At 47.3% G+C, this 22,888-nt stretch overlaps 1 protein-coding gene across 2 annotated transcripts in view; it reads right to left on the bottom strand.

Annotated features, from left to right (window-relative positions):
- LOC147627988 (alpha/beta-Hydrolases superfamily protein) overlaps positions 1-22,418 on the bottom strand; it is an 89,359-nt gene extending 66,941 nt beyond the window's left edge. Inside the window, exons 1-2 of one of the 2 annotated variants that reach the window (XM_086814958.1) lie at positions 22,107-22,418; positions 7,500-7,592 (exon numbers count right to left, since the gene is read on the bottom strand). In XM_086814958.1, the coding sequence (XP_086671084.1) occupies positions 7,500-7,592; positions 22,107-22,372 (359 nt within the window). In that variant the 5' untranslated portion in view covers positions 22,373-22,418. Of the gene's footprint in view, positions 1-7,474; positions 7,593-22,106 lie in introns of both variants that reach the window. The other variant, XM_086814959.1, reaches the window with a different exon arrangement.
- Between the last annotated feature and the right edge of the window lie 470 nt (positions 22,419-22,888).

Genomic DNA, 22,888 nt, shown 5'->3' with positions numbered 1-22,888 from the left:
AGAGCTTATGACCGTCGTAAACACAACCTTAGTCTAACTAAACTGCACTTAATGATGTTTAAGAGACAAACAGATATGTGTCAATGCAATGCAGCTATATTATATGAAGAATGCGGTTACAATGAGATCCAAATGGATCTGTACTGCTGAATATGCTGCCTATATGCTGAATATGCGGGATTCTTCACGTTTTTGGCTGCCTGGCGTTTCTCTTGCGCTTTTGCCGCCCGGCACCTTTTCCTTGTGTTTAGCTGCGCCTGCTGGACTGCTAGCCAGCGTCTACTTCTGACACGTGGCAGCGCGTGTGCCACGTCAACTGACTGTGCAGTCAGCCGCCACGTCACCTGTAGTCTAGCCACACATGCACTTGTGCCCTGTCATCGCCTGCAGCCCAGCCTGCAGTCTGCCATGTCAGCGCTTGCATTAGCCGCCTGTGTGTTGCATCTGTCACCCATCTGTACCCAGAATGCCTCAGTAGCGTGAAACGAGAACTCAGAACGCCTATCCAAGACCACCTGCAGCTCAGCTCTGACTGTAGATAAAAGATCTGAAATCCAAGGAGAATGAGGATGCTTCTCATGTTCCCTCTGAAGCACCGCAATCCTCCGTCTGATAGCTCTCTCCTTTTCCCAGATCTCGTGTTTCTTGGCCAACGCAACAGATTGATAGTGCTGGCTGGTCCTTTCCAGAGCCATGGTAACCCTATGGCGAGGGTCAGGATCATCACATGACCTCCAAATCTCTCTGATCACAAGTGAGGTCTTTGCATCCAAATAAAAAGAATCAGGGATGCGAACACAAGGGGAGGCATTCTGAGTCCCAGGTTCCCTGAGACAAAGAACAACTGGGCAGTGATCTGATGTGGTGGTGCCGGGCATAATAGCGATAGTGACCCCCTATCGAGGGCCCAATCATCCACATAGAATCTATCCAGCCGTGCAAAAATGCAATCATTCCCCCTCCTGCGATTATGCCAAGAGTAAGAGAGAGAATTAGGCCTCCTCTGGAAGTCATCCTCTATCTAACAATCCCTGCCATATAAAAAAAGTGTAAATCTCTCCCATGAGGCATGCTCCAAGGGGTGAATTCTGCCCTCACGGCCACCCTGTTTGTCGGAAGGCAGCTCAACCATATTGAAATCTCCTCCAACTATCCAATGATCAACCTGGGGGAGGAGCCCTGTGATGGTGTCCCAAAAGGCCACCCTTTCACCTCTCAAATTAGGTGCATAGATATTCAAGATGCCTAACTTCTGACCCTCATGCATGATCATAATCCACTGAGCCCTAGCAGGTATGATAACACCAGATCCAACAACATGAGGCAAGAGGGAAGCTGCAACTGAAATGCAAACACCTCCTTTGGTTCCAACTGGCCCAGACCAAAAAGTAAAGCCCGAAAGAAACTTGCCAGTTTTGCAGCATTGGAGCCTATCCGATTGGTGCTCCTGCATCAAAAGTACATCCATATTTCCACCTGTGACTCCTTGATGGAGCTGGTCCTTCACAAGGCCCTTCCCACTACGGGTGGGAAGCCCCCTAGGCCCTGCACATTCCATGAGACAATCCTCATGGACAAGATGGAGTTTTTACCTGTGACCGAAGAAAACACTGGGCCAGGATCGGAGCCCTTCTCTCATAATGCTGAAGGAGGGGGTAATCTTTGGGACAAAGTCCACTGTCATTCCCATGTCTAGGACTCTGCACAATGTCCGCATAAATACGAGATACATGATTGCCATACAAGGCACCGTGACCTGATACATCTTGTTCTGCATTCTGTTGTTTATCTGCATGATCTTTCAAGCCCTGTACATCCTGCAAACTGCCCTGCCCGTGCAGGGAGGACTCAACAAAGTCATCCTGGCCTGAGGCACCATCCTTCTGCACGGATGATCCAGCGGTCTCACCACTATGATCCAAAGCATCACCATCCCGCTGTGCATGACCTGAGGGAGGGGTCTCACTGTCCCCACGCGGAGGATGGGCACATGACACGACCCGCCACACCTGACAGACCACTGGACGGGCTGGGGCCATAGGCTGTGTCGAGGGGGAGGCATGTTTGTGCTGCCTCTTACGGCCGCTAGCTCTAGGGCAATCCCAGGCAAAGTGCCCCTGCTGGTGACAAACCCGGCACTGGTCAAGTTTACCAGCAACCTCCATACGTTGCTTCAGAAGACCACTAGGTCCTGGAAGCAACAGAAAATCATTAAGAGGCTCATCACAACCAGTGAGCACCATAACCCTGGGGACAGCATCCACCGAGGCAGTGACCACCTGGGCTGATGAAGTCGGTAAGGTAGGGTAGGGCAGCACCTGAAGGACCTATCCAAACGATGACCCGATGGCCTCCAGCATAGGCCAATATGCAAGAGGAAGACCTGGGAATCTGAGAGTGATGGGGACATTGTTCCGGTCTTCTGCCACGGGATCGAAGTAGTTGGAATAAGGTTGGAAGAACATCTTCCTTGGGCCCAAAGAGAACGGGCTGCCCTCCAGTACCAAAGAGGCTCAAAGTCGACTTGGAAGAAGCCTCTCCCAAGTAATCTGACATCCTTGAAGCGCAGAGTAAGGTCAGAGGGCAACGCCGCAAGGACCCAGTCACGGGCCTGGAGACGGAAGGGATGAGACCCAAACACTTAGGCAATGAGGGTCGTCTTTGTGTCTTTTTCAATTTCAGCAAAAAGGGTCGCAAGCTCAGCATAATGGTTCGCCCATCCCGTGGGGGGGGTGGGATTAGCCATGAGGCTGATAAGAAAAAAGGCCGACTTGAACCACCATGCTTGAGCTCTTCTTGCATTCCTTGCATGCCGCGTCTATGCTTAATCTCCTTGGCCTGCAGTTGAATTTGACACAAGCACCATGTCATCTGCATAGAAAGAGTATGGGGACCAGTGTGTCTGCCAGTCACAGTGATCGTGCACCACCCAACCTATCAATAAAGTCAAGTTTACCCATCGCGGCTTTGGATGCCCCCTTCCAAGAGATTACTTCTTCCCTCCAGTCGACGGCCCAGGATCGACTAGAGGCTTTCTGTGAGCAGGACGAGCCTGCATCGCAAACTTGCCTCCCTTCGGCATCTTCAAGTGTAGACCCCTTCTAGTGCCTGGGTGGGCACACAGATGGAGACCAATTGCACTACTCTTGAGGCCATAGAGACTCAGAGGGTGGGGTACCGTTACCATGCATGGGTATCCACAGAAACGGCATTCGCCGCCGCCCCCACGGCCGACCCAGATGGGTGGTGGCATCACAGCCTCCCCAAGTCTGCACCATTGTCACTTATTTCTACCACCAACTCCTCTCAGTCCACCCACCCTCGTCACTTCATAATAGCCACACCAAAAGGTCTGGTAGCACATGAGGGCAAAAATGTCGCTCGACTCACCATTCACCAAGACTGAGATCGAGGGCTCTCCAAGCTTTCCGTCGTCAGAAGAGCTTGAGCAAGGACGGCCTTCCAATCTCCCTTTTTTAGCAACAGTCAGAGCTCATGACGGCCGGCCTATGGGCTGCTTTCAATGAGGTCCTTTCAATGAGGTCATGCGGACAGGTTACTTCCTAAGAGGCATGCTGAGGACCTCACCCCCTTGATCCCCAAAAAAGGGCATGCAAACAAACTTTACCTGAAATCAAAGTATCCTAGATAACGCCTTCACCTTTTGGGAGGCGACACCCTCCACGCAAATACAGCAGGAGGACCATGCGATGCTTCTCCTCGACTTTTCAAGAATGCCAATGATCCAGTTGACAGGGCCTTCTTGAAGGGCACCATGATCCAGATGGGCTTTTTGGCCCTAAATAAGGAGGGTTTGGCCCTCTGCTCTCGGCCCACAACCACATCCTTCATTCAGGGGGCACGAGGGAGCATTTTCCTATCTCTCGCTCATTGTGTCAAGGCTGCCCCCTGGCCCCCTTAGTACTTTTCCTCTTCTTTGTGGAAGCCATGAGCAGTCTACTGCACGCACACGACACACGTCTTCAGAGACTCACTCTCCCCATCCGTACCCTGGAGGAACTTTTAGATGCAGTGTTTGCAGTAGACTGCATATCCTACCTTTCCAGCTCGGTAGGGAATCTCCGATGCAAAGACACTCGGCTCGTTGCCTCGGATGCCACGTGGGCATTGGCATCACCCCAAAGCAGCAGATCGCCCCCCTCTTCCTAACTGTTTGGAGGAAGCTGCTTTATTCGCACTCGGCAAGATTGTCATTGGCAGGCCGTGTGGTAGTGACCAACAAAGTTCTATTGGCCACCATGTGGTACATCATATCCTACTGAGCATTCTCCTGCTCAAGCATTGGTCAGGTTGAGCCCCTCATCCCTAACATTATAGGGGCCAACAGATGAAGGGTCTTCCAAATTGAGCTCAATGATGTACACAAAGTCCGTGGGTAGACAGATTGTCAAAACAAGAAATTAATGACAATAAATGTACCATCCATGCTGCTATGCACAGGATCACAAGTGGGCACGGAGTCTTCAAATATCAATGATCGAAGAGAGGGACAAGACGGGGAAGCCTGTCGGGCAACCTGGGCCAAGGTAGCCTAGAGAGTTATTGTCCAACCCCTCCACAAAGACAGGTTGGGTATCATTGACCAGACGATTTAGAGCAAAGCCTAGCTAGGCAAGTTTAATGTCCGTGACCACTCAGTTTGTAGATGGGAGCGGTGGACAAGATCCATGGCCAGTGCGGGTGGGGATGCAGGCAAAATATGTGAGCAAACAGCAAATCCTTGTATGGTTCTCCCCCCTGCAACGACCCCACCCCCCCCCCCACCCCCCCTCCTTCCCCACAAAAACAAAATCCGGCTGGAAGTGCCTCTTCACAGGACATGTTTGTGCCTAGCCTCTTCTGCTCTCCTACTCTCTTCGAATTACCACCCACATGTGATTCGCCAGCCCTTGATGTTGTGGAAGGAGCTCACCGACCTCCTCTCTAGCCACTTTCTTCCGTAGGCCCGTTCCCACATATCTTATGGTCATATCAGATCTAGCCACGCAAACTGCAAGTTCTTGGCCATTTCTGTCGTTTGCAAACACCCCACGCCCATTTGGCTTTCGCAGTTGGCAACCGAGGCTGGCAACTTCACCCTCTCAGAGGAGGACTACCCCTCCCCCCCCATTGGGTGAGGATAGTTGGCTTTCATGATCGCAGGTGGCACATTGACCCCTTATGTTTTGAGGTTGCAGACAACCCACTGTGGCGCCTCTGGCTCTCCGGTAACCACCTCCTTTCCTGGCTCAAGTAGTGCTAGCATAACACTATCATCGTCTGGTGGCTCTTAGCATCCCTTTCTCTCAGTATTCGCCCAGTTGGGCCACCACATTTCCTTACAAGAGAGAGATGGCATTCCTGCTGCCACTGCCAGCTGCTGGCAGGCCCAGGGCCTCTTCCCCGGTTTTCTCTCATACTTCTGGCATTGGCCCTGAGACAGTTTTCCGCCTCAGAAGATTACACTCAACCTTTTGCTTCTCGCCCACTGTACCTTTGTGATCTAGCTGTTGCAGGCCATCCAACTTCATGCAGTCATTGTGGCGCTGCCCTCCAGGAGTCATAGCGACACTGCCTTCAAGATTGTCCAAAGGCCCAGCAAGTTTGGTGGAGGATTCTCCGCTTGTTCACTTTCGAGCCCAGCACTCGCCACATCGTCATGTGGGGCGTGATTTCTTGGGCCAGAGGTGGGGCAGCTCTACTCTACAAGGAGGATGGCGCACGTCTCAGCCCTCAGCTCACACTTTTCGGATCTCATCCATCCATGCCTCCTCAATACCCATGCCCCAATGGACCCAAAGTCCTGTGTGAGCCAGAGGTGGGAACTCATCAGCAGCATCGCCACCTAGCACATTTGGTGGGCCTGATGCAGCAAGGCTATTGATGGATCCGTCACCCCGCCGGCGGAGCTGTCTGCTTCATCTGGAGAGACATCATCCACAACCCTTTGTGGACAATGGGAGCGCCTTGCAAGCAGCTCGAATAGGATGCAGAAACATCACACAGCCTTCGTTTACCCTAGCCCAGGTCCCTTCTTCACTCTCCAGAGAAGGAAAGGGCGGGGCACGGCGGGGGGAGGGGGGGGGGGGCAGCATCTTGTTTGGAAATTGGCATTATCAGCCCCCAATGTGCCCGTCCCCTCCCCTCCCTCCCTCTTTCCTTAAAGAAATCCTTCCATTAGTCAAAAGAAAATGTCTGCATAAAACAGACTGCAATACTTAATAGAGGCAGTATAGTACAGGAGGTCCCTCATGAGAGGTGAAAACCAAGAACAAAAGAGGGGGACTTCCTCTCTGGCTGGCCCCTCTCAGGAAGGCTACATAAGGAGATGTGGCAGGTGGGGGAGGGACGGGAGGTGGGGGTGGGTGTGGGTGTGGGTGTGGGTGTGTGTGGGTGTGGGTGTGGGTGGGTGCATGGGGGGATGGGAGAGGGGGGGAGGAAAACGGGGGTGTGCGTTGGTTGAGTAAACTTGCATTACTAGAAAACCTTAAACCTAGTCTCAAATAAATCACAAGATGACACATGGCAACCATCCAGCGGTGCACAACATTTTTATAGCACCATATGCGAGAGGACCCTAGATACCTTATCTTGACTAATGTCAAATTTTAGATCTGACCCCTACATAATGAGCTATGGGACCCTACACACTGGATACACAAGTCTCAGCTGCCCTAGTGTTTGACACAAAAATTACAACCATGAGGGTTCAACCCTTCAAGATATCTCAACTTGCCTGTTCCATGTGTCATTTCGTCTAAAAATCATGGCTCATGCCAGAAGCCTAATTTGAAATGGATTTTTGCACATGCAGACATCCGCATGCCAGCCCTGAAATTTTTAACTCTTTAATTAGAGCTTGGGTTGTAGAATTGGGCAACCCCTCCTTGCTGCTCAGGGGGAGATTGACAGTTAAATCATCACATAGAATGATTCCATTTGGGATGAGCATGGAGAGCAATTGAGAGAGAACAATTATATGCAATGATCCAGCTAAAATGGACCACCCAATAAAAGCCATGAGAGCAGGGTTGGGACTAGACAATTGTGCTTCTAAGGTAGGGGACTAACACAATTTTGGTCCCTAGAGTCAAGGTGATAATGCATGCTCTAATGCACCATTGATTGATGAGTTCATCCATGTTATGTGATATGTAAGTAATTAATTTAGAGTATATCTTAGCATGTATCAAGGGGATGATTCTGCTCCAAACATGTAAGATTTTTGTTGTAACAGCTTAGCTCAATTGCATGAATGGCAGAGGCCATATTCAAGATAACCTTCTCCACCCATTGAAAGGGTATGCAAAAGCATCCAAAAATAGAAAATTCTTCAAATTCACTACAAGAGAAACTAAGGTAAATACTCCACAAATCTTGATATACTTGGATGTAAGCATGAAAGTTTTTTTTTAACTTGTTTGCACTCCAGAAAAAATGTATATCAAACTATTCCATATTGGATATTTCATACCATGAGTATGTGGGAGGCGAAGTACCAGTTTGCACCAAAACCATGAATTAAAACCAAAGCAGGTCCTGTGCTCCCAGCTACTTGATACCGGATAGAATGGCTCTGCCATTTCCAAAACCTGCACCCAATGCCAGATCAAACATACTGACTTGCCAGCACACAGAAAGCAAATCAACCCTACATCATGCTACCATTCACACAATTCTACTTTGACCACCAATTGGAAGGAGTTTACGAAAGTCACCTATATGATAATCTTCCTACCATCCACCATCAAGAGGGCAAGGTCCAATATCTCACACAGTCTATTCAGCAAAGCAGAACTAGATCTTTTCCTCAAAAGACCAAGTCTACACCCAGATTGAATGCAAGTCACTCCCCAGAATAAATGGTACGATTATGAATGCAAAGCCAATGGGTAACAACTGCAGCAAGCAGTAGTCAGAGGTGATATGTTGGTCAAGGATGCCAAAAGAGCAAAGAAAAGGTTCATTCGTTGAAAATAGAGGGCTTTCTTAAGAATTCAGGCTGAATTCATGATTAACATCCTTCTAAGTAATGACTTCAAACACTCTTCAAAGATTCTGGCTGAAACATGTCTTTCCAAACCTATTTTTCGGCTATGCTTAGAACGTTCTGGTACCAGTGTTAGCTAGACTTTTCGATGAAGCAATGTGTCAGAGTTTCCCTCATACTCGATTCTCTAATACCATTGTTCCTATCTTTAAGGCTGGAAATCCCATGGATAAGAGCAAATACATTACAAACATGGTCAGCCACACAATGACAAAGATCTATGCCTCAGTTCTTGAATCTTTGATTCGTAAATTTGCAGAGATATATCGTTTGTGAGCTACAGGGCAGACTGGTTTTAGACACAGGTTTTGAAAGACTTCAAGAACTGAACTTCCCATTAAATCTGATTTGGGCAATATCATTGGTCATATAAGAGTGTGATCACAATGTTTAAAATATGAGACATGGCTATATAGGGATCCACAATCATGAGAGTCTTGTAGTATTTGTCGATTCTGTGACATAGGGGAGATTGAGAAAGAGGAGCACTAGCTTTTTTAAATGCACTATCTACTAGAAGATCCAAAGTAGATTCCGTTGTCTATTTCGCATGGGCTCTGCCCCTTTCTCAAGTTTCATTAGTACATTGTCTAGGCCTCTTTCTTTTGAGAGAAAGGATTTCTCCCCGGAAGGGGAAGGAGAGGTGGACCTCTCCTTGGAGAATTTCCCCTCCCTCACTTACGTGTGAGACATGTTCCTGCCTCCAAGAAGGGTCCCCTTCTACATCGACCACGAGATCTGGTCGAAAGTTTCAGTCCTTTGTCTTTATGAGGATTGGCTCGTGGAACACAAGAGGAAATTGGTGGTGATTTTCTGCATCATCGGCGGAAACAACTTATCAAGAACTTGCTTCACCCTTCAGTCACGAAAGGTCCCATGAACATTTTACTCTTGCACAAGCATAAACTCAATGCAAGTGTATCATCGACCACGAGATCTGGTCAAAAGTTTCAGTCCTTGTCTTTATGAGGATTGGCTCGTGGAACACACAGGAAATTGGTGGTGATTTTCTGCATCATCGGCGGAAACAACTTATCAAGAACTTGCTTCACCCTTCAGTCACGAAAGGTCTAATGAACATTTTACTCTTGCACAAGCATAAACTCGATGCAAGGGTATCATACGAAAGCTTACAGAAAAGGATTATACTTTGATTGTCAATTCTTGACGATGTATAAGCACAATGTAATGAAAGTAAGAGCGGAGAGAGAGAGGAGAGACAAATACACAGGATTGGGTCCCAAATACCCTCTGAAGGGGCCCCACCACATATGGTGTATTCGCTTTATTGAATGAGTAGACTGACAGACTGCTGGCTGCAAATAACCAGGACTGAATTGAGTTGGATACCTTCACTGGGCTGAGATAGCATTATTCAGCGTGAAGATAGCCCCTTGGTCTACACTTTCCACCTTGCCTTTAGCCCCTTCTTGGTTGTCTAAAACCTTGGACTTCAGCTCCTGTAGAGAATATGAGATGAGTTATGCAAAGGCTGACCATCACTTATATAGGCTCCACACATGCTGGTTGGTTATTCTCCCTGCTGTTGACCAGATCATATGCTCACAACTAGTAGAAAATCAGCATTTCATGCATCGCTTTTCACGCATGTGAGAATGGGCAGGTTTGCTGCTGGCTGACAGGGTCCTATGGGCCTCAGTAAGACTAGACTATATGAAAAAGTGCTTCTACAGCCCCTTCACCTCTGCGTTTTTCTCAGATTTGCAGCCCTTTGGATGCTACGTTTTCTGGACAGTTGCTGCTGATTGCTTTCCCTTCACTTTGGCTTCATCGCTTACAGCCAGAAGGTACTTTTTTTATCAGCGTTTTTCTCTACTGATCAGCCTGTATTTTCAGGTCTACAGCCCCTCTTTGGCTGTGTTTTCCTCTCCAATGGACATTCCCTTTTGCAGAGAGGGTCTTGTGGTGGTTTTGGCTTTGGTGGCAACCTTGGTGCCTGTGGTGGACACTCCTTCCGAGATTGATTGAGCCCAAGCTCTTGTGATGGCTGCCCCAACTACATTTCATATGTTCTCTGAGTCTGCAAAGTTGGATGGTTCCAACTCCACTTTGAAGAAGGTGAAGGTGAATCAGCCTTGTGTGGCGTGGATCTCTGGGATTGGTTTGTTACACCTGCCAATGCCACCCTTCCCACCCTTGCTTCCGGTGGTGTGACTCAGGCACAGATTGATATTTGGCAAGCAAATGATTGTCGTGTTTTCTCCTTTCTGATGTTGAATTGTTAGGATTCTGTTCTCTCTCATGTGCGTACAACAAACGCTGCACATGACGTTTGGAAGGCATTTGCAGATCTCTACGAGATTAAGTCTCCGGGTTGGATTTTGGCGTTGGAAAAGCAGCTTATGAACTTTTCAGTTTCTGCCTTTCCATCTTTATCTGCTTTCATCTCGAAGATGAAAGATCTCCGGGACGAGCTTGCTGTTTGTAGCAAGGATATCTCTACAAAGGATATGGCTATTCGGCTTCTCTCCAAGCTTCCAGAGAGGTTTGATGCTTATTTTCAGTCTCTTGTTTCTTATCCTCGTCCTGTTCCAATTACTTGGGAGGAAGTTCTCCCCTCCATTATGCAGATTGAGTCTCGCTTTGAGGAGCTGATTGGCACCTCTGGTGGTTCTGATGGAGCTTTGGCTGCACGAGATAAAGGGAAGAATCAACAGAAGAAAGGGAAAGGAGGTTCTAACAAGAACAAGGATAAAGACAAGGATAAAGACAAAGACAAAAGTAGATCTTCTAAAAACAAGGACATTGAGAGTCATTATTGTGGCAAGAAGGGTCATAAATTGCCCCAATGTCACAAGAAGAAGCGGGATGAAGAAGCAAAGAACTCTCCTCTACAACGGTGTCTCAGACCAAGAAGGATGATGGTATTCTTCTATTAGCAAGTACTCGTCATGTACTTGCTCTTGTGACTTCTCAGTTGCGGTCGTGGATTGTGGATAGCGGTGCTACTGCTCACATGACACCCCATCGAGATTGGTTCGAGGACTTCACTACCAGGACAGGCCAGATCACTTTGGGTGATTCTTCTTCCGTGCCAGTGCATGGACATGGCACCATCCCCATCTTCCGCTCCTTCGAGGACAAGAGGTACTTCTCTAACATTATGTACATTCTAGATTTGGCATTTAACCTTTTGTCAGTGAGTGCTCTTACAGTTCAGGGTGCGGAGGTGATCTTCTCTCGTTATTATGAGATTACCATTTGTGATAAGGAGATTGGTAGCATCTTGGCTCAAGGAGTCCAAGATAGTGGTCTATACAAGTTGAATGCTTTGCTTTCTTCTGGTTCTTCTTCTGCTCTTTGGTATGCTCGGTTTGAAAATTTTTCTCAGCAAATGACTTTTCTCGGATACAGCACACTGTCCAAGGCATATCGTCTATATGATCAGCAGGCCGGCAAAGTTGTTGTGAGCCATGAGGCTCTTTCACATGAGCCTTGGATTCATGCTATGCAGGCAGAGCTGGATACTACTGAACGGAATGGCACTTGGATTTTGGTGCCTAGACCACCACTGCAGCGTAAGGTGATTGGTGTGCGCTGGATCTTCAAATCGAAGTTCCGAGCTGGTAGCAACTTGGACAAGCACAAGGCGAGGTTGGTTGCCAAGGGTTATGCTCAGCGCCTTGGATTCGACTTCGATGAGACCTTCGCTTCGAGGGCCTAGATGACTACCATTCACACCGTTCTTGCTCTTGCAAGACATCATAGATGGCCCGTATTCTAGATGGACATCAAGTCGGCTTTCCTGAATGGAGAGCTTACACACGAACTTTATGTTGATCAGCCGTCGGGATTTGTTGTTCCAGGCAAATAGGATCAGGTGTATCGGCTAAAGAAAGCTATATATGGTCTGAAGCAGGCTCCACAGGCTTAGTACCAGCGGACTGATGAGTTCTTTCAGAAGCTCGGCCTGCGCCGTTCTCATGCAGATTCGAACCTTTATATCCTCCTTGAGAGGGGGTTGATTGTTATCATTGTGGTCTATGTTGATGACCTTATCTTTACAAGTTCTTATTATGTGAGGATCCGTTTAGTCATGGATGCTTTGGAGATAGAGTTTGAGATGACGGATCTTGACCTTCTGCATTATTTTCTTGGCTTTGAGATTTGGCAGACCCCAAAGGGCATTTTCTTCTCTCAGCAGAAGTACACACAGGAGATTCTTGACAAATTTCAGATGACTAGATGCAAACCAGTATCTTCTCCTATGGATACTAGTGAGAAGCTTTCTCTTCTTGATGCTTCTCCAGGGATTGATCAAGGACAGTATCAGGTTCTCGTCGGTTGTTTGGTTTGGTTGACCTACTCCCGATTGGACGTGTTTCGCAGTCAGCTTATTGAGTTCCTTCTCATCCAAACCCCGTCAGCAGCATTGGCGGTGTGCTCTCAGAGTTCTTCGATACTTGCATGGCACTCTGGACTTTGGCATCTTCTATGGCCAAGGATGCACTCTTCTTGGATGGTCTGATTCAGATTGGGCGTTCAGCCACCGGTTGTGTTTTTTCACTTGGGTCTGGAGCCATCTCATGGAGCAGTAAAAAGCAGCCTGCTGTGGCGCTTTCCTCTACAGAAGTGGAGTATCGTGCGGTTTGTTATGTTGAATGTGAGGCGATGCGGTTGGGAGATTATTGGAGGAGCTTGGTTGTCTCCTACCGGATCTACTCTTCTTTGGTGTGTTGCATCGCCATCGCCAAGAACCCTCTGTTTCATGCTCGTACGAAACACATTGAGATACAGTATCACTAAGTTCGTGAACGGGTTCTTGCTGGAGAGATTTGTGTTTGGAGTATTGTCCTTCAGCAGAGAATGCAGCAGATTTGTTCACCAAGCCGGTTTCTCACGCTTCCTTGGCTCCACATCTTCGGCTTCTCGGAGTATGTTCAGCATCTGGTGCTAAGAGGGGGTGTTAGCACATTCATCCCCATTTTCTGCCCATATTTGGTGTCCCTTTTGGTCCCTTTTCATGGCCCTTGATTGTGCGCTAGCCACCCCTTTTTTGTATATTTTTCTGGGATTTTTCCCATGTTGGATGCATTTTTCCCAGTCGGCCAGCTTCACTTTGACCAGTCTGCCATTTCATCTTGTCCAATCGGCCAACCCCATGAATAGGTGCTGGTCCAGAAGAGGCAGCCAGATAAAGAGTATGAACCAGATAGAGCCAGGACTTGGAGCACAAGGTGCAGTATTTGGACTGGAGAAGGACAAGGATGCACTGTCGGTTGCATGGCAGAGATGTCAGCTGAACCAGATAAGACTCCAGGAGCTATCGGCTGAGGCGGCTGCAGGCATATCTATGTTTATAGATTTTATGATTATTTTTGTCCAGTAGGCTGGCCGATTGCTGGTCGGCCAGCACTCCAAGAAATCCAAGAGGGTATAAAAGGCCAAGGAGCTCATTGTGTAGATTCATTCACCCCTTTATGGAGTGGATCCTTAGGGTCCCAAATAGGGATAGATTTTGGTGATGTTCACCTTTTCCAAGAGGGCAGCCAAGGGCTGTAGATTAGGAGTACCTTTTTGTACTATATAAATATACTGAATTTCCAGCATCTCTCTCTCTCTCTCTCTCTCTCTCTCTCTCTCTCTCTCTCTCTCTCTCTCTCTCTCTACTCTCTCTTCATATCTGTGTTTTGCATCAGCATGTTTCCAGGAGTGTTTAGGGCTGAAAGAAGACCCCCAGAGCTTCCACGTGTTACATTGGTATCAGAGCATCAGGCTCAACAAAGCTAAACACTGATTCAGTCCCATATGATGGTGTACAGGTCCAAAGGTACAGTAAAGTATACAGATACGAAGCCCAAGGCAAGGAACACAGAATCGGGAAGAGCTCCCAAGAGGTTTGTTGGTGGTGTTCCACAGAGCCAGAGGGGATGGCAGTCCTGTGAGCGAGATAGGTTCTCGGGCAACGGTCCCAAGGGAGGTTCATCCTCCAAGGGTGATGTGAGAGTGCCAGACTCATTTCTCAGGAATGAAGACCAAGACAGTGTTCAAAGTCAGGGCAGGAATGGATTGTGGACTAGAGGGAATAGACGCAATGATCTTAATTCTGAGACAGAGTGGTTTTGGAGACCGGGCCTGGCTTTCAGAGAAAAGGGTTACCAGGGATGGATGGGTGACAGAGGGACTTCGGGGAAAGATTGGGATGATGACAGTCATCCAAGAACAGGTTGGAATCCCGTCATCAAGTTTAGCAGAGGGGGATGTCATGTGCATGAAAGATGCCATGGACATTCTTAGGTGCTGGTCCAGAAGAGGCAGCCAGATAAAGAGTATGAACCAGATAGAGCTAGGACTTGGAGCACAAGGTGCAGTATTTGGACTGGAGAAGGACAAGGATGCACTGTCGGCTGCATGGCAGAGCTGTCGGCTGAACCAGATAAGACTCCAGGAGCTGTCGGCTGAGGCGGCTGCAGGCATATCTATGTTATAGATTTTATGATTATTTTTGTCTAGTAGGCTGGTCGGCCAGCACTCCAAGAAATCCAAGAGGGTATAAAAGGCCAAGGAGCTCATTGTGTAGATTCATTCACCCCTTTATGGAGTGGATCCTTAGGGTCCCAGATAGGGATAGATTTTGGTGATGTTCACCTTTTCCAAGAGGGCAGCCAAGGGCTGTAGATTAGGAGTATCTTTTTATACTATATAAATACACTAAATTTCCAGCATATCTCTCTCTCTCTACTCTCTCTTCATATATGCATTTTGCATCAGCATGTTTCCAGGAGTGTTTAGGGCTGAAAGAAGACCCCCAGAGCTTCCGCGTGTTACACCCTCTTACCTATAAATAGGTGGGCTGGCCTCTCACTTTTTCATATAGTCTAGTCCTTCTTTTGCTCCCTCGCTTATGAGACACTTTCAGTCTCTTGCTTGAGACTGTATCATTTCAGTATATTCAGCATAGTTGCTCCATATCTCTCTCTCTCTTGCACTCTCTGCTCAACACACTCTAGTGCTTATTTGCTTCCGCTCTGTGCACTCATTCAAGACATGCACTGATTTATGCGCGTGTCACGGGGCACCCTGCACTAGGTACACAGTGACACATTGGCATGATCATCAGTGCAACCATTTGCGCAGAAGTAGTACCTTTTTCTAGGGATATTTGTCCTACACCGTAACCCCACTATGAGCCCTCAGTCCAGGGACAGTCACGCACGAGCTATGTAGGTCAGTCTCCGAGCCGTAGAAGTCAGTCTGGAGTCCTCTTAACCCACTTCGAGAATGCATCAGATAAAGTGCATGTAGCAGACAGCCATTGTCACGTGCATCCCGCACTTGGATGCCATGTAGACATATTTGTACAGAAGGTGCAGGACCTGGGGTAGAAAATTGGTCCCATGTGAGCCCAGTCCGGGACGAGTCAGCCAAGGTTCCACTGCAGTCGTCCGAGGTCACGTGTGCATTGTCCTGCACATGCGTCCAAGGTCAGGTGTGCATTGTCTTGCACATGAAACACTGCCAGTCCGCACTGTGAGTCTCCCTCTGGAATGATGTCAGTGGTTCTGTGTATCTGTTATGATATTGGATGCCAAACCTTTGTGTAGACATGTAGGTTTTGTGTATCTGTTATCATATTGGATGCCAGACCTTTGTGTAGACATGTAGGTTTGCATGTAGAATAGGGGCCAGCCCATAGGGCTACGCCAGAGCCAAGCCTAAGGCTCATGTAGTGGGCGCATGGGGAGGTTTAGAACCACCCCAAGGGGCCAGGAGGGCCCCATGTTGTGCCCACTTGCCCTAGCTTGGGCTGGAAGGGCTATAGGCCAGCCCTAGGGCCCCTGGACAGGCAGCCGACAGGGCATCCAGCCCTTAGAGGCCTGTCGGCCAGGTGTGGGGCAGCCCACACAGGCTGCCCAGCAGCCCAAGGCAGATGCGCATGCTGGCCAGCCAGCCAGGTCTGAATGCGTAGGATTTAATAGCATTAAATGCTATTTTCTGCAGTCGTGAGGCTTTATTAATCAGCCGCCTGGATTTATACCAGCCGACCAGCCTCCAGTAGGGGTATAAATACCCATTGCGTAAATCCGTTCCATTCATCTCATATTTCACCAAGTGCTGAAGCCAATCAAAGGGCCAGGACAGCCAAGGAGAAGCTAACACAAAGGGGTGAAGGATTGAAGGTCAAGGGCAGAGGATTCTCCTCAGCCAAGAAGGTTCAGCTGAGTTCAGTCTTTTATTTTAGTTTTGCATCATTCTAATAAAAGCAAATACACCATTCATGGTGGGGGCCCTACAAAGGGTATTCGGGACCCAATACTGTGTCCTCTTCTCCCTGTCTCTCACAGTGAGAGGAACAGAGTCCTTCGACAGGATTTATGGCAGCGATACACTCAAGAGACTTGGATTACACCCAGTCAACCTCTACCGCCGAAGATGCTATACTACAGAGATCAGTTTATGCGTATCTCAACGGATGGATTCATTCAGCGACCCCGATATATGGATGTGTACATGCCTCATAGTGCCCGAGTGGCGATCGGCCAACTCAGAGTGTCATCACACCAGCTTGAGATTGAGGCAGGTAGGACAGCACGGATCCCCAGATCAGAGAGGATATGCAAACTATGCCAGGAGGAGGTTGAGAGTGAGGAGCATTATGCAGATGCAGAGCATATAGTATCATTAGAGAGATACACCACCATCTTCAGTGGACATCCCTCACTCTGCCAGATCATGGAGTCCGCAGACCAGCGCAGATTTGGGCAGTTCTTGCTAGAGACACAGCGCCACAGAGAGACTGCTACGGACTCATACCACAGGGAGAGGTAGGCGACAGCTCCAGCTCACTGATTTCTTCCAGAGATCTATCCCAGTGCCTACCCTGACACAGGAGGGGGTTACACTTCAGCGCGCTGCGGACCTCCAAGCCAGACGGAGACCGAGAGCACCAAGCTACCAGACTCCCAGACTACATCAGAGGGAGATCACAAAGATACGGGCTCGACATCAGCACCATATCCAGGAGCGGCTCGCTCACTTACACTCACACCCGGAGATCATGCTCGGAGGGATTTTTGCCTCGCCATCGCCTATGTATCACATATTACACCCCCATTATGGTACTGGTTGGAGCTAGACAGATCTGCATTGCATTCTTGTATACCCTACGCTTATAGGTTGCATACTGAGCCTCTAGCAGTAGTGCTCCAACCATCACACCCCCCCACTAGCTCAGTACTTTCATAGTTTATTTCATGTTCATTTTGTCCTTTTTTTCTAGACATCCAGAGGACATCGACAGTTGTACATTGATTTGTCTCATAGGTCGAGTTCGGCCTCTAGTAGACGTTAATACAGCTTTCTTTCTTTCTTTCTCTCTCTCTATTTTTCTGCACATCTACATTCAGTTTTGTGCGTTAATTTGGTAGCGACAAGTGTGCTGATTTCTGAGCATTGAAGTTACCGACCTCCCCCCGAAGCTTCCACATGTTACAGTGGTATCAGAGCCTACTTCAAGTGTAAAGATTCAGCAAGAAACCAGAAATTTTCTCGCTCGTGTGGTTGGTTTTCAGACTCTGGTGGACCACCCCTTTCGGAGTGACTCCTGTCCCTCGAAGGACAGTTGGTTTTCAGCCTCCGAAAGTCTCCCGCACACATAGTGGATGCTCAGATTGCGCTCCAAAAAGGAGGTGCATTTTCTTGCTATGGCGAGCTTCGATGACGAGAGAGACCAAGAACTTGGGACCAAAGTGCACCAGGCAGCCCAGCTAGGGCATCAGGCATGAGTGTTAAAGAGATGTTCCAACAGATAATGCGGGCAATCGCAGACCAGAGTACCAAGTTGGAAGCAGAAGGCGCAGATTCTGGCTCTGGAAGAGCGCACCCGCTCTCCAACACCGCGTTTTCCATCTCCTCCTCCCTCTCCTTCCGTATCCCATATTCCAAATCCTCTACACAAGGACCCTCTCGAAGGGTCACGACCACAGCCGAGTTCGATGCTTTAAGCGTTACCTTGCGGCTTTGGACGCAAGATTGACACCAGCGGCTTCCTCAAATCATTTTCCCGAGAAAATGAATTTCAGTAAGTATAATGGTAAACTCAACCCCACAACTCTTTATTCATGGTTGCATCAATTTGAAGCTTACTTTGCCACGGTACAAGACTCGAAACCTGCAAACAAACCAAACAAACGTAAAGGGGGTGCAGGCCTGACTCACCTCCCAACCTTGACAGCCATGGGCAAGCCCACAAGTCTTGGTTGTCCCCACCGAGCCACGAGCTGAGCTAACTAGATGGACGTACCGACCAATCTCTACCTCGTGACGCCCCATACCGCCATGAAGCTACCCTCACGGGCCTCGAGACTGCTGCCGGCCTCAGCTGCATAAAGCAGGTGCACGTCTACACTAGATCCAGGCTCCTGACCATAGAGCTCTCACAAAGACATGCGAGACTCTATGAACTAATGACTAACCTTGGCCACCCTTTTATAGGCTCTTGGCCGGTCATCGAGCGTGTCGGGCGTCCACACTTGGACGCCCGCCCGTTAGTCTATCCCTAACTCAGCTCGCCAATCAGCCTGCCTAGCTCCAAGCTTCCCCAAACCTCAAAGCTAGTCTTGTGTGCGTGTAGCACACGGTAGATACACACTGTGCACATGACACCGGGCATGGAAGATCATGTTCCGAGCAATAGCTATACCACTCTGGTTGTCGCACTGGATGACCGTGGGTTCCTTCTGCTGAAACCCAAAACTAGCAAGATGTCACCCAACCAAAATCTTCTCTCGAACAAAGTGCTATTGTATCTCTATATGCTTTGTCCGAGCATGGAAGACCAAGTTCCGAGCAATAACTATACAGCTCTGGTTGTCGCACTGGATGACCGTGGGTTCCTTTTGCTGAAATCCAAATCTCGCCAAGTAACCTCCTAAGCCACACCACCTCGCAAGCAACACCACAAGTAGTCCGATACTTTGCCTTAGTGGAAGACAAGGCAGCATTGGTTGCTTCTTGCTGCTCCAAGAAATCGCTCCTGAGGGGTAAAGCCTTATCTTGAAGTAGATCTCATTGTGTCTGGATCTCCTCCCAATCAGAGTCACTCCAACTACGGAGTCTAACTCGGTCCTTCGTTCCCCCTCCAATGTTATAAAAGAGTCCAAGATCCTTCATACCTTGCAGATACCGCAAGATCCGCAATCCTACGTCCCAATGAGTCTTCAAAGGTGTCTCCATAAATGAGCTCAACAACCCCACTGGAAAACTCAAGTTCAATCTGTCAGAATATGCAACGGAAATGATAACCAAACTTGGGTAGACAAGAGCAAGTAGACTGCAGAAAATAAATTTCTACTGCCTTGAATTCCTTAATTCTCTTCTTGTGATGAGCATCCTCTTCCTCTATCTCGGCTCTCCTCTCACCTTTATCTACATGAGGAGTATAACGCTCTTGTTCCATCCTTGTAGAGTCCAAAACATGAGTTGGTTCCCTACAATGAGTACCAGGGAGTGAAGAGGCATATTGGTGTGATGGAGTACCATAAGGAGTAGAGGCATGGCGAGTAGGTTACTGACACCTCATCCGTCTCATGATGAAGTGTAGATTTCAACTTTGCAAAAGCCGCTCCAGTTCATACCAGGTGGCTTCTTGATCCTTCTTTCCCTCCAATACATTTCCATTGTTTGCGAGAAAAGAGAGTGTCGTCTCTCTTAGCTTCACACACAATTCCAATGCAACAATTTTCATGGCATAATTCACAAAAGCTAGTGCCTCTGTGCATCCATGGATCCTCCTACAAGCCCTTCAACTGGGCATCCTTGTCACGAAGTTGCTTTTTGAGATTTCCTGTCTCAACATGCATGGCATCTTGCTCATTAGTGTCTTGCACCTTCTCTATACCACACCGACAGTTGTCCCTCGCGTGCATAATCACCACAAAATGCATGAGATACATTTCAGCATGTTATCTATCATCTACAGCCTTCCATGGTATACATCATCAACAACCTACTCACCATGGGCTTAGCTTCTTGAACAAGCATTTCTCACCACTGCTCGTATGGCTGGCCATAGTGCTTATTAAAAGCACTAACAATTAGTGTATGCAAAAATAGGATCGTCTTCCACACATAGAGGAGAAAGATACAACGCTCTAATACCAATGAAATACCCTTGGTCAGGGTTGAGCATAATCTTGACACATACTTAAACTTTTAATACTAATAAACAATATGAAATGGCACAACACAATACAAGATAGCAATGCTGAAAATTAAATGACACTAGCAAAGGGCCGAGCCCCCTTGTAATATATGTATTATCAAGGCTTTCTAGAGATACAAGCTCCAATGAATGCCACATTTCTGATGACACTTTATGCAATGAAAACACATATCAAACATATTTTTGTCGATGCCAGTTGTCGAAATCCAAGGCTTTAGGCAAGCAATCCCTCACTTCCCAATTCCGTGACTCATCATACGCAATTGCTCTCCACTAGCATCCATACGTGGGCATGTGTGCACCAAGGCGAGACACAAAAGACTAACATGTACAAGCACGTGGATGTAGGGCAAGTTTAGCTTCTCTTCACAAACACGATCGCATTTGCAGATTCTCGTGATCAACAGATACAAGAATTTATGACGTCATGGTTGTTCGAAAAGTACACGAGTTGATCGACTGTGCGGATATCACATCGGGTACTATACGGCTATACGGATTGTACGCATGTACAAACAGCAAGGCGTAGATGGATAAAATATGAGTTTATGAACAACACAACAATGTTGGCGAAAGCTATACGGATGATTGCGAAGTTGGATGTCAATTTTTGTTGAAGAGAAAACTTGAAATCGCCTCATATTACATACATTCAAGTTATCATCATCACCTTTGGGCTATTGGTCTGCATTGCTTATTACCTTGTTCATGGCATCTAATAGCACAATATTTTGCTTGCACAAAACATTCAGATGGGTATATGTTTTTATCTATTTGTGCTTTTAATTGCATCAAGCATCCTGCTAGCACATGCTTTTATATGACCCTATGCTGCTAGTCGGCCAGCATAATCTATCGGCCAATAGCAAAATGGACAAAAAATGCTTTAAAATAGCATTAAATGCTACTTATTAATGATGTGCATGCCCCCTGCAAGCAACAGTATTTGCTTATATTATTCTTTGCAGAATGTTGTACAATGATTGAGTAAACAAGCGATAAGATTGCCCAATGCAAGGACGAGGAAGACCATATGTCGGCTGAGTATCCACCAAATCCAAGACTCTGCTGAAGACTCTTCGGGCCATTGATGCAAGTCCAGATAGCTGTAGGACTGCACATATGCTAGCTGAATGTTGAAGAGGATCTTCCTTGATTGCTTGGAGTCGATTGGATGACTATCTTCTGTTTGTACTTTGCTAAATACCTGAATGACTGAATGGGAGAGGTCCCAAGTTCAAACCCGCGTAGCCAAGCGGGTAGGCTATAACCCAGCAGTGGGCGTCCCCTACCTGTAAACTAGATATGCAAAATCCATGCAAGTATGCCATGCAATGCACAATATGTATTGGACAATCTCCCTTACGTTAAGTCATTTACCCATGTTCCAACTTTTTGCCTATTCATGGAACCCTTAGACTATTGTTTAGCCTCATGGATCCTTTGGGTCTTGGTAGACATCAATAAAATGTCTCTCTCACATGCGCGCACACCCACAACCCTACGTATATAATGTTCAGCTAATTAGTAACAATTAACATAAAAGTATGTTCAGCTAATTAGTAACAATTAACATAAAATTATAATTCTACAGGCTAACCCCATGCTCGATATCCTTGATGGCCCCCTCGTCCTACCAGGGGGTTAACTCCATAGGCTGTATGATGATGATGGTCCCACTTTGTATCATCTGGCTCGGATTTGACATTTCCAACTCATAGCTCGTCTTTGTTTTCTTTTGTACCATGGTGAGATTAATTGTATCACTTTTGGTCTCATAGACCCACTGGGTCTTTTGACGACGTTTAATATAACTTTTTTTCTTTCTCTCTCTTATGCATGCATGCAGCCTCGCATGAAAATTAAAGTTACCTGGTTTCCACTGTCACTGATGATGACGACCCAGGTGCCTGGGTATCAATTATTGCATTATGCTTGGAAGAACTAAGCTCGACCTGGCATAAAACTTGATATAAACGACTGGGAGACTTCTTCTGTTTTATACAATCGTGAGGAAACTGTGTGCACGAAGGCATAATCAGACCGCCATTTTTCAACCTGCGGGAGCATAATGCATTGGCTTTTGAGTGGAGCAAGTGTGTGCAGTCTGAACTAGTGATATGAGCCATCTTGGCCATTGGCCTGTTACTTACACAAGCGTGTAGATAGCGGCGTTTTTATTTCTTGTGTACATGGGAGCCACGTGTCTAAAGCGAAAACCATACAAGGCTGGGTTCACATAGTTCCAACTCGAAGGATCTTAGCCTCGGTTCACATGGTTCCAATTGGAAGGATTTGCAATGATCACCAATTGGATTCCTAAGAAAGGCAACATTGGGCCCACAAAGCAAAAGACTTTATTGCAAAAGAGGCTTGTGGCCCAGGAAGGCTAGATGGAAATTGTGCATCCACAAAGTTCACTTGGGATATAAACTTGTGCTTCTAGCCTAGGAAGGCTAGATGGAAATTGTGCATCCACAAAGTTCATACCCAAGTGATTGGCTGGAGATTCATACTACCATATTCAGGGACTACCCATTAATTGATATAGGCTATCGCTTGTATTAATTAATTAATAAGCTTAGATTATGACCTTGTTAAATCAACGTTATTAAAAAAAATTAATGCAATCGTGCGCATCATCTCTCTTCCTC

Source organism: Cibotium barometz, chromosome 20, assembly GCF_041138505.1.
Source record: "Cibotium barometz isolate CiBa-2024 chromosome 20, ASM4113850v1, whole genome shotgun sequence".
NCBI classification, from domain to species: Eukaryota; Viridiplantae; Streptophyta; class Polypodiopsida; order Cyatheales; family Cibotiaceae; genus Cibotium; species Cibotium barometz.
This window is presented reverse-complemented; position numbering and strand designations above follow the sequence as displayed.